The following is a 12,611-nucleotide window of genomic DNA, read 5'->3' on the forward strand; positions in this document are numbered from 1 at the left end:
ATTGCCAGCATTTTGGTCTGTTCTTTGTCAAGGTTGAAATGTAAAGTCGCCTTGGAAACTACAATGTTTCATGACAGAAGTACTTGTAGTGATAGCCCCACATCAATTAAACCGGGTTGCAATCTAAGCTAGAGTTCGAGGGACACATGCCTTCGCCATGAAAAGTGGTAGTAATTTTAACCTTTTAATGTATTATGGTGGTGTAGCATATAGTAGAGGGGATTCATTCCTCAAGCTAGCCGATATCTTGCACACGCAGTCGTCCCTCAGTAAGACACCTGGAGCCGCATAGTTCCCGTTTAGAACTTTTATTCAGCCTGTCATACTACCGGTTTCACCTGTGTGGCTTCTTCAAGTGTACAGAGGCTAATGACACAAGTGCACGAAGTTCTCACTTATTTACCCTTGCAATGCATAGTGGAACACATGCCTTCGCCATGTAAAATGGTAGTATTTTTGGCGACGTCTCAGGGAGGAGCCTAATGGTACAGTATTGTGTGCAGTTTGCAAGAATTCTAGGAATGGTACAGACATTTTGTCCACAGTAATGGGGAATGGTACAGACATTTTGTCCACAGTAATGGAATGTCCAGAAGCATTTCTCTGACCCATATCTATGCCCACATTCCTGAAAACCCTTGGGAAGACCTGTCTGCCCCGGATGGCCATTCTTTCTGTCACCCGGGGCTCGTTTACTACACACTCAGGGGAGGAGTGCACTGTATCTGTCTAGACTTAACCCTATCTAGACCGGGGGGGGGGGGTAAAAGTGCCCGCGGCAACTTTGATGTCACATAGCGTCTGAACGGCTAGAGCTAGAACCGCCAGACTTGGTGACTTTTCCTAGAATATTGTTGGCAACAATTCTCTATCATTGGAATAAGATAATAATTTTTGTGTTCCCATGGCAACGGGTTTCTGACAGGCATTTTTTGCTAAATTTAGTACTTTTTGTTTCAACAATAGAATTTTATGGGTTTTATGTCAAGTTACTCATGGTTTCTAATATTGATAACATCCAATATAATTTTATGTAAATTTTATCATTAAACATGCATAATTTATGCTAATTTGATGACGTCATTGGCCAAAATCCAAGATGGCGGACCATATCATTAGAACAGGTATATACAGGTTATTTTCATTAAAATTTCATCAATACTTCCATTTCTTTTTCCAAAAAAGGTTAAAATGAAGGTCTTTAGTATGTTTACGATGTATTTTAGGCCTTATCATGAAAAAAGAAACTATTTTTGAAAATTCAAGATTGATGATCCAAGATGGCGGATATCTTAAATATGCATGACGTCATTTTATGACGTCACCGGTGTTGCTATGGGCAACATAAGACTTAGTACACCATAATATTCTGTCATAAACACTTTTGGTACAGTTATGTTGAATACCATGTAGTGTTCAGGGAAAAACCTATTTAGACGGTTTTGGCCAATAAAATCACATTAATGACGTCATTATGACGTCATATTACATCATAACGACATAAAAATTGTAGATATGATAAATTTTCACTAGTACACCATTCTCTGAAAATTTAGTGGTGATACAACATACCGTTCGCGAGTTCTTAGGGGGGGTCAAAAGAGCCCCCCCCCCGTCCCCCCATGTCAAAAAAAGCCCGGTCTAGGTAGGGTTAAACGAGTGTTCACCTTTACTTAACGTCGAAATGGGGCAAGTATTAATTTTCTAACATTTACCATTATGGCACTATAGCCATTTCCCACTAATTATGTAATTTAGGTCATAAGACATTTCTAGGTCCCATCAAGCCCTATACCCACCTACCAAGTTTCATGACAATCCATCTATAGCTTCTTGAGTTCACAGACAACAACCAAACAAACGCTACTAAAAACATAACCTTCTTCCCGGAGGTAATATGACTTTTTTGTCCTTTATTGCTTGCCCAGCCTTCCTGGCTGTATAAATGTGGATTGAATCATGGTGTTTCCACTTTTGTGTACACAGAATTTACCCTCAAGGCAGTCGGACGGGTGCCATAAGATAGATTTCTAGCATCCAGGGATTCATTGATGGCCTGATACTGACCCTGTCCTGTCTGATCATGGCCACTTGTCATTACAGTAGCTATGCTTGTGGTGGTCTGAGACTGGTCCACATCTTTATAAACAGAATGTTGCTGTGAGACAGTCGGCCCTGTGCCATAAGATAGATTTCTAGCATCCAGGGATTCAGTGATGGCCTGATACTGACCCTGTCCTGTCTGATCATGACCACTCATCATTACGACAGCCGTGTTTTTGATGGTCCGAGACTGGGTCACAGCTTTGTATAGAAAATGCTGCTGTGAGAAAGTTGGCCCTGTTCCATAGGATAGATTACTAACATCCAATGATTCAGTGATGGCCTGAGACTGGCCCTGACCTGTCTGATCATGACCACTGGTCATTACAGTAGCTTCTGTGTTTGTGTTGGATGCAGTAATGGTTTCAGACTGATCCTCCCCTGTCTGGTCATGAACAATGGCCATTACAGTAGCTGTGGTGTTTGTGGTGGATTCAGTGATAGTCTGAAACTGACCCTGCCCTGTCTGATAATGACCAGTGGTGATTTCTGTGGAAGTTGTTTTTTTGGGCGGTGCCCTAACTCCTACATAGTACATAGGATTAGGATTCAAGGCAGCTTGCACTCTGTCATGTGATAGGTTTCCAACTGTCAGAGATTGAATGTTAGCCTGAGACCGGCGATGTCCTAGCTGATCCTGATGGTTGTCAATATCTTCATACTGATGATCTTGATCACTGGCCATAACAGACACTCCCGTGTTTGAGTTTGTCCCAATAGCACCGGGATTTGGCCCTAATGGAGGATTCCTGGTCCTCCTCTTGTTCCAAATCACAACCAAGAAAGTCCCAATCAGAACAGCCCCAGCAACTGAACCACCGATAGAGTGAATGCGAGGAAGTACAGGGAAACTGGGAGCAGATTCTGGTTTGTCTGAAGTGATTGCGAGCTGCGAAGTTAGTGTTGCTCCTGTGTTTCCTGCGGGATCTGATATTGGGGCAGCATTGTGCTTGAAGTACCAATGATAGTGAGAGTTGTGAGAGATTACTTGGATATCACCTATCTGTGTAACTGTAGCTGGCTGGGGGAAATTGGGAGCAGATTCTGGTTGGTCTGAAGTGATTGCAAGGGGCAAAGTTAGTCTTGCTTCTGTTTTGTTTGTGTTCTCTGCAGGGTTTGCCGTTGAGCCAGCACCGGTGTGTTTAAATACTGATGGGCTGGCATTGCTTTCTGTGTTGCCAACTGAAGATGTTGACTCTGTAGCTAAACAGCTATTACCAGTGAGAGGTGGTATCCTTTGCTCTTCACATACCAATTCTTTGAGATCGACATTTGCAAGCTCCTGTCCTCCAACTTTGGCGGGTTGTGCACAGATTATCTGGTCGTTAAATGCAGGAATTAGTCTGACAGGAGCCATCCTGCAGTCACACTGCCAGGGGTTCCCGGTAAGTCTTATTTTGACAGTTGATGTGAACAAACAGAAGACTGACAGGGGAATGGCCGACATGTTGTTGTTCTCAAGTTTCAAACTTTTTAATAGGGTACAGATTTTCAAATGTACCAGAATCAATAGTAGTTATCTGGTTGTCTTCCATCCGCAACTCTTGTAACTGTGGCAGATTTGAAAATGTACCAGAATGGATGGTAGTTATCTGGTTGTCTTGGAGCCACAACTGTTGTAGCTGGGGTAGATTTGCAAATGTACTAGAATGGATGGTAGTTATGTGATTGTTTCCAAGTCCATAACTTTTGTAGCTTGGGTAGATTTGCGAATGTACCAGATTGGATGACAGCTATCTGGTTTTTCCCCAGCCACAACTCTTGTAGATGGGGCAGATTCCCAAATATACCGGAATGGATGGTAGTAATTTGGTTGTCACACAGGCTCAAGTCTAGTAATTGGGGTAGATTTGCAAATGCACCAGAATGGATTGTAATTATCTGGTTTTCTTCCAGTTGCAAGTTTTGTAGCTGGGGAAGATTTGTAACTGCACCTGACTGAATGGTAGTTATTTGGTTGCGGTAAAGCCACAACTGTTGTAGCTGGGGTCGATTTGCAAATGTACCAAAATTGATGGCAGTCACCTGGTTGTTGTACAGGTACAACCGTTTTATCTGTGGGAGATTTGCAATTAATGCACCAGAATGGATGGTAGTTATCTGGTTGTGTTCCAGGTACAGCTCGTCTAGCTTGGGCAGATTTGGAGATAAACCAAAATTGATGGTAGTTATTTGGTTGTCTCTCAGGACCAACCTTAGTAGCTGGGGCAGATTTGCAATTGTTCCAGCTTCAATTTTTGTTATCTTGTTGTTGTCCAGATGCAATTCTTTTAGCATGGGCATGTGTGCGAATGAACCAGGATAAACCTCTGCTATCAAGTTTCGGGCAAGTGTCAAATACTCTAACCTTGGTAGAGTTGCAAATGTGGCAGGTTCAATCTTTGTTATCAGGTTGTTGTTCAGACATAAGTTGACCAAATTATTGTACCTTAACAGCTCAGACTGCTTTACAGTTTTAATAAGGTTTCTCCCTAATTCCAACTTAGAGATGTACGTTAGGCAGTTCTGAGGGATGCTGGTTAGGCCCTTATTACAGAGTACACGTGATGGTGGTTCACACAGGCACTGAGCTTCTTGCATGCTGGGTTCCTCCAGGATGATGAGAAGGAAAATCAGCACGTTTCTCAGTTTTCTTCCCATGGTGTCCTGCCACCTAAACAGAACGACAAGCTTCTCAGTAAGGCGACCCAAAACGTTACCTCAAATTTGGAAGAAAAATGTTTACTTGAATATAAATATAATTGTCTGAGGATAGATTTGCTTGTACAAGATATGAGTTTTTGTAAATGTGTTTACACAGTACACTACACTATAGTACATAACAAAATAACACAGGTTTTTGTCCTGAAATAGGCCAGGCTGTCAACTCAGTACATGTAGGCTATATTCCAGAGGGACCTCATCAATCAAACCCCGGGTAGACGCGCTGCCTGACCACACGTGTTTTGCATTAAACCGGCACATCTGTTTTCCCTCAAAATACAAAAGTTCTGCTGCAGTACCAAGTCAGCCACCAGGAGTCCCATATTTGACCTTGACCGTCGGCTTCCGAAGACCTACCAGCATACAAAATATCATCACAATCCATAAAGGCGTTCTGACGTTATGTTGACTACAAATGTGCGCAACACACACACACACACACACACACACACACACACACACACACACACACACACAGAGACGCGCCAAAATCAATACCTCCATTTTTCAGGGAGGTAAAAAGTTAGGAGACCATAGAGAAAAAGCAGACAAGACCAATGCAGCAAAGTACACGAGATCTCAGGAACGACACACACACAAGAAAGGAGAGAAGAGATCGGCAGTGACAGACCAGATAGCCAGAAACAACTGTGTATTAGGCTGGGAGGGGGCAAGGTGACAGACAGAGAGCACACCCGACGTATCCAGTAGATCAAGAAAGGTGAACCGTGACGAGGGGGGATACAAACGCCACGTTTGTTTTTTTTTCTCGCCACAAACGCGCCACTTACAACCCCTGCTGGCAATTATGGTACATACCTGTTGCCAGGCAACACAGCTGATATTCATCACAGCGAGTATCAGCAACGACTCAGTAATACATTCATTACTCCTATCAGTATGCAACAATATATATTCATACATGCATAACGAGTGAGTGGAAAACAGTATTTTTCTACGAAAGAATTAAATATTCATATTTCATGGTGCCTGGCTATCTATTCTAAGAAAAGCGAGTCGCCAGAATCTGGCATGAAAGCTGTTTTATTTCTATTTTTGCTGATAAATATTGTATGATTGGACAATATACTAGTCACAATAATGCGATCATAACCTTAGTGGGAAAGAATGTAGAAACAGTCTTTTGGGTATAAAATGATGGCATTCCATTGCGCAGACTTTGGCAAACACTGTTTAATTATTATAGCCACGTAATCTAAGCTTGGCTACACATCCTCGTCTTGTATTTCGTAAGTATGTAAGACAAGGTTCTCAGTGTATTACATTATTTTATAAGAAAAACGTTCATTAATGCATGCACTGAAACGAATTCGAAGAAGAAAAATCAGGATGTGTCGCAGCTTTCTTCCCATGATGTCATGCTAGGTAAACAGAATGGGCTCCTCTGTAAGGCCAAGCCATATTCTAAACTCCTTTCAAACTACCCGGCGGGACCATTTTTTAGTTGCTTTAATATGGACCTGTTAATTGTCTGAGACTTGCTGCTTGAATATTGATATTGTGTAACTTCTTCTGATGGACCTGCCTGTACGTCCCTGACAAGGACAAGGAGAGTTCTAGAGAATTGTGCACATGTCTTAACCCTTGTCCTGCTGGCACAATATCTTTCAATAATTCATGTCTTAATTAGATCACAGAAACTTTTTTGCTCTGCAGTGGCATAGTTACTTCCGCATTCGTTGCGTTTCGCTGCGGTGTGATGCGTTGCGGGAGAAATCCCCCCAAATTGTACATATACAGTGTTATATAGAAGGTACTTTATGTGCAGAACAATTGTTGTGCTCCGCAGGACAAAGTTCCTATTTCTGAAATATTATTACAAATTTGCCATTATAGGACTAAGTTTCTTATTTACGTGAATAATGCAACTGACGAAAAAACTTTTTAGTTGCATCTGTCAACAGATTTTTAACAGATAAGCTGTTTTCTCGTGTTCATTTTGTAAAGGTTTGTCATGGCAAAATGGTCGTAACATCACGCTTTAAAAACTTTCAAAACAGACCGTGGCTTCGCAAAGTGCCATGATTGTTAATCTGAAGTTTCTAGTTCTAGCGGATATTTTGCCAATAGTGCCACGTCACTGGCAGAAACATACCTTTCAAGTGCGTCAGAAAAGCTTCAGCTGGCACATTCTGGACTGGTATTCTGGTGCAGGTTACTGTTTTCTTGTTGATACACCCTTTATCGGTAGCTGATCTGTAATACTGTGCATATCTATATTTATACATTACGAGTGAGTGGAAAACAGCATTTTCTAAGAAAGAATTAAATATTGATATATCATGGTGCCTGGCCAGCTATTAAGAGAAGCGAGTCGCCAGAATCTGGCAAAAAAAGGCTGTTTTATTTTTATTTCTGGTGATAAACATTGTATGATTGGACAATGTACTAGTCATAATAATGCGATCATAACCTTAGAAGGAAAGAATGTAGAAACAGTCTTTTGGGTATAAAATGGTGGTATTCCATTGCGCAGACATTGGCAAACGAGAAGAAAAATCAGCATGTGCCTGCCTATGAGCGTAGGTCAGTGGTCTACTTTCAAGTTAGTCAAAATAACATCAGCTGTCACTTTCTGGATAGTAGGTACTTTGGTGCAGGTTACTGTTTTCTTGTAGATACACCCTTTATCGGTAGCTGATCTGTAATACTGTGTAACAAACAACCCAGGGATACTCACATGGTGGTGTTAATTGTCTGAAGCTGGCTTTTTCAATAACATTAACATTTATGATCCTGATGCAGGTCGGGAGAAGCTTGTTTGCGCCATAACTGGTACTAAGAAAATATAAACTGGGATCAGATTTCTAAAATTCGTTTGTGTCAGACCAAGGACTTGGTCAGACAAACTCCCGAATGGAATTATTTTGAGATTGTTCCAGCTCAAGTATTGTTTACCCTTTGTCTGATGCCTACATCATGGCGCAATGCCCCTGCAACTCTTAGAAAAAACATGACCTCCAAGCAGACATAATATGGAAATTGTCAAACATTTTCTAATGTTCAGACTTCTCTGACGGCTATCTATCTCCGCCACACCTACACGGAGAATTGTCTTCTGATTACCAGCCTAGCCTATGGGCGTAGGCCAGCGACAAACTGTCTACTGAAAATTTTACCTTACTTTTTACCTCCATGAAAAATGGAGGTATTGTTTTTGGCCTATCTGTCTCTGTGTGTGTCTGTCTGTCTGTGTGTTTGTGTTTCCGCACATTTGTAGTCAGCATAACTTCATAACGCTTTTATGGATTATGATGATATTTAGTACGTTGGTAAGTCAAGGTCAATGGGCCTCCATTATACATATGGGCCTCCTGGTGGATGACCTTGGTACTGCAGCAGAACTTCCGGTTTTTGTATCTTTTGTCCTGAACATGCTATGGTCTTGTGAGTTTGGTTCCCCTAGCAGCTTGTTCTGGAACTGCAGGGCACTTTCTTGTGAAATCTTTATAAGCCATTAAGTCCAGATAGGAACAACGTATTTCATCATTTTTGGTGTGTAGGTAGCTGAGAGAGAGTTGTACATAATGAAATGTGCAAATTATGCAAATGAGGACTTAATTTGCATAATTAATTAGAAAATACTATAATTACAGTGTTTTATATAATAGTACTTTTATACATGTAAACTATTTAATATATGGTAGGCGGAACATCCACAGATACCAATTATGCGAATGATAACCTAATTCGCATAATTAATGTGAAAATTCTGTGACTCCTTATTGGTGAATATTGGGACTTTTACACCTTGTGACATGTGTAAGTTACTTGCAGGTTAACACCACTATGCATATATTATGTTGATGTGGAGGTCATTTGCATAATTAATAGAGGACATGTTGAAATGAAGTATGACAAAGTAGAGGAATTTTACGCGAAAAATGTTGTCATTTCAATTTAAAAAAAATCATAAATCAAACTAAATTATGCTAATTACGACCTTATTTCCATAGTCAATGAGACAAAACAAAAACATTTACAAAAACTCATATAGTTCATGGAGATGTGAGATCTCCGAATTCTTGTCTAATATTTTTTTTAATTTACGGCATATACAGTATTTGGCTCATTTTGCAACTGCTTTGTACGATTTACAGTATGGTCGAAGCCTTTTTTTTTCAGGATTTGAAAAGGCAGATAATTCATGTGCGCGTGGATGTCATCCAAATAATCACCATGGCCTAACAAGAAACAGGCATGAATTTGCATTCCTGAACATTTTTATTGGTTAAATTGCTTTTTAGTCCATATTAAAGTCTGATTCATTGAAACACATGTTAACATACCCGTCTTAATTTTGGGAAGATTAGAAACACACGATCAACAAAAAAGTACCCAGTATTGAGAAAAGTTACAACAAGAGACATGGATAATGTTAATGCAATAAATGCTATGAAACATATAATATGAAGAATGATGTAAATATATATATAACCAGTGTACTAGTGTTGATGCTAATAGAAAATAATAATGTACTAGTGTTGATGCTAATAGAAAATACTTACTTAAATTGATTGAAAATTTGAAATAAAAGAAGGCCCATAATTTATACAGATGAGTTATACCCATCAACATAACTGGATAAAACGCAAAGATGACTTGTGTGTCTAAAGCTACAGAGTTTGAGTCACCTGTACTTTTCTTTACCTGGATTTGAAATAACCTTTATCAACATTATACACAAACATAATGTGTACATAGGAAGTACTAACTAGTGAATACAATGCGAAATAGTATAATGCACGTAGCAACCAAGGCTCAAAATGAGTGGACAGGAATCCACCACTATTATAGAAAATTCTCATTTGATACTAAGATTAAGAACATGATACATCTCAACTCACATGAAACAGAAAAACTATGAGTCAGAATATCTACGCAAAGACAACAATGATTCGAATACCTACAAATTTGAAATGTCTTTTTAATTGAATGACCTCTCTGTGACAAGCCTAGAGATGCAATGGCACATTTTTTTGAAAATTGATATAAGAATTGTCATAGACCAAAGTCTAATTAAAGATTTAAAAATTCCTGTCTTGGGCAATTTTCTTGATTCGCTCCCTTGTAAACAATAGTTGGTACTGTTTTTGCAAAATGTAATGAGTGGCCAAAAACATGAAATGGAGTTGTCAATGGGTATAGCCCACGGAATTAAATAGAAGGCATGGTTGTGACTGTGTGATGCATATTTATGTTAAATAAGAATCAATAAAATTATACATGTATGTTGAATAATGTTTTAAGGTTGATATGATTTACTTGAGTATAATTTTTATCTTGTGCTCAGTTACTAGAGTTTAGAACATAATTGAGAACCTACATAAAAGATCTGGTATTGAATAAAACCGCACTGACCATACGAGGCATGTACATGTATACGTAAAGTTACTGCAAAAAATATAAGGTCATCAAGAAATAAAAAAATGATGTTAAAGTAATTAGGCGAATCTTTCGTTCGAATGCTCAGTGGTTACCTGAAAACTAAATCGAGGTTTTGTTGTTAAAAAGGGATAATAAAATCTTTAAGCTTCCCTCAATTTTTTTTATGAATCAGTGTGCAATAAGTTTGTAATTTGCACTTTTAGAAGACTATGATTGCATTTCTATATTGTTTTCGCTAGGATGCTTTGAACATCAGGCTTTTAAGACGATTAGACGTTTTAGCGAAAGTTTTCTTATCTTATCAAAGGGCAGTTTTGTTTATTATGTATTGGCTTCTTTCATTTTTTTTCTTGTTGATTTAAATTGTGCTCGGGTGGTGAGCAGATCTTTTTATTCTAAAGAAAAAAATGATTGCAATTGTAGACTGTTTGTGATAACTTCAATATGTAGCGCTGGCGACCAGAATGATGACGTGTTCAAATCATGTATATCCAGTTTGAAAAGTACCATGATTGCTGTTTACGAAGAATGGCTCTCTTTTATCCTTTTGATTTTCAGTTTCGTAGACTAGTTAGTGAAGATATATACATGTATTACTAGGGTGCTAATCTACTGGTTTAATCAGGTGTGTTTTGCTTTTATCGTTTTTTTTCTTAATTTCGTTACAAAAAGCTCTTTGTAATTACTAGGTGGGTGTAAGTCAGGCTTCGACATTCAGTCGACAAACGCCGCGCCTGGTGTAGGGCGTGTTTTTTTCAGTACAGAAACCAGACAACTGGCATTATGTCGGGAGGGCAGCAGCAGTCCCAGACTGGCGACACCGGAGGTAACAGATTTTCTCCTAGTTTGTCCAAGTCTTTTTTTTTCTATCCTTTTCTGTTGAGTAGTTATTTCTATAGTCGTCGCGAGTCTGAACTAGTTGTGCGGCATTGTTTGGGAGGGAGGGGACCGTTTACAGTACCATGCTCAATTTGCTTGCTTTTAAAGCCTATATTTTCTTCAACCAAAAATTGCAGAATAGGTAGTGATGCTTGATAGCAGATCAAAGAAGCCAGTTTTTAGTCGACCTCAGCTTTTTTCGTTGGCTTGCTTTGTGAACAAAATGGCAGGTTTATTCAACCAAGGGGGTTAAATTTGACTAAAACTGGGGAATCATGCAATTAGATGTTTAAATGCAAATGACCAGACGTTTAAAGAATTCGTTGTCCTCAAGTAAAAGAATATTGTAGTAATATCTATTTCAGCGTGCTTCTTTACTCGAGTGATCTGATGGTACATGTAAAGGCTTTAAAATAATTTGATACTTTATATAATGCATGTATCATAATTTTATTATCATGTGTATTTTGCACATTACAAAATTTGCAGTATATCAGACCACAGAAGCCTATACGACTATGGGTATATTTTTTTCTATTTGTGTGCATGAATACTCCGTATACTCTCTGTAATACTCATTTTGTAATTTTTCTGCATTCAGGCGCCACACCCAAGCAGCAAGACCAGACTAATTGGAGGTCTCTTGCGCACGCCGCCGCGACTATATCAAACACGATGTACGTCTCTAAAGCAGCAGGTAAAGGATTTCTAAAAACTATTTCTGAATCCTTTCGTTCTTTTTTATGGGTTCACCACACCACGAAGTGGTGTGTGGTGAACCCATATTGCTTTTTCTGGTGTTTCTTCTTCTCCTCCTCCTTCTTCTCCTGCCATTTTTTAAATGGATTCAGCTTCTTCATTTTAGGGCCTAAGGTCCTGAAATTTGGTATGGAGGTACAGTGGGCAAATACCCCTAGGCGTTTTTTAAATTTTTGTGATACAGGCTTTAAGAATGGTTTTATTTGAGTTTTTTGGCTGTGTTATAGCAAATGTATTACTGTGTTAGTGTGCCCTGTTTACCACGTTTGAGCATGAGTCATCACAATGGAATGCAGGGCATCAACCAATAGGCATGTAGCTTTCCTCTATTCTTCTTGCTGATTGGCTGTTGGGATTTAACTTGATTAACACCTGCACAGAGCATTTCCACCTGCACAGAGCATTTCTTGCTGATTGGCTGTTGGGATTTAACCTGATTAACACCTGCACAGAGCATTTCCATACTAACAGTATGTCTGTATTCAAGTGTTTTGGTAGGTATTTCAAGCTTTCCTGCTCCAGCATTGGAATGCGGGGCATGAACGTTTTATTTTTTTTTGAAAATCAACAGTTTGCATTATGCAATAAAAAAACCTAACCAATAAAGTAGGGAATAGCTATCCAACTGATGTTTTAGTTGTATGTTACTTCATATTATAGTTATATCAATGTAAATCATTGTTTTCCCTTGTGTTTCTCATTCTTTCCCTGCCATGTCGTAAAATGTGGTGAACCCATCGCTGTATTTGCTCCAAAGC

The 12,611-nt window shown here is 39.2% G+C and overlaps 2 protein-coding genes across 2 annotated transcripts in view; one reads left to right on the top strand and one right to left on the bottom strand.

Annotated features, from left to right (window-relative positions):
* Positions 1 to 1,957: 1,957 nt before the first annotated feature.
* Positions 1,958 to 4,743, bottom strand: LOC109472388. Its single transcript, XM_019772156.1, has 5 exons — positions 4,638 to 4,743; positions 3,791 to 3,935; positions 2,740 to 2,861; positions 2,513 to 2,574; positions 1,958 to 2,158 (listed from the first exon to the last, which is right to left on the bottom strand). Exons 1-5 carry the CDS (start codon positions 4,741 to 4,743, stop codon positions 1,958 to 1,960), a joined length of 636 nt encoding a protein of 211 aa, XP_019627715.1.
* Positions 4,744 to 10,998: 6,255 nt separating this feature from the next.
* Positions 10,999 to 12,611, top strand: part of LOC109472389 (pulmonary surfactant-associated protein D-like) — a 7,450-nt gene continuing 5,837 nt past the window's right edge. Inside the window, exons 1-2 of the mRNA XM_019772157.1 lie at positions 10,999 to 11,041; positions 11,696 to 11,791. Coding sequence (XP_019627716.1) covers positions 10,999 to 11,041; positions 11,696 to 11,791 — 139 coding nt within the window. The remainder of the gene's footprint in view (positions 11,042 to 11,695; positions 11,792 to 12,611) is intronic.

This window comes from Branchiostoma belcheri, unplaced genomic scaffold (assembly GCF_001625305.1).
Source record: "Branchiostoma belcheri isolate BF01 breed outbred unplaced genomic scaffold, Haploidv18h27 scaffold271, whole genome shotgun sequence".
NCBI lineage: Eukaryota > Metazoa > Chordata > Leptocardii > Amphioxiformes > Branchiostomatidae > Branchiostoma > Branchiostoma belcheri.

Excerpts from the sequence above, each read along its gene's own strand:
- LOC109472388 (XM_019772156.1), bottom strand. The coding sequence starts at position 4,743 with ATGGGAAGAAAACTGAGAAACGTGCTGATTTTCCTTCTCATCATCCTG. Across the intron at positions 3,936-4,637 it reads ACCACCATCACGTGTACTCT|ACTTGAGCCTGTGTGACAAC; the intron begins GTAATAAGGGCC and ends CCCAATTACTAG. Across the intron at positions 2,159-2,512 it reads CCACAAACACCACAGCTACT|CAACATTCTGTTTATAAAGA; the intron begins GTAATGGCCATT and ends ACTGTCTCACAG.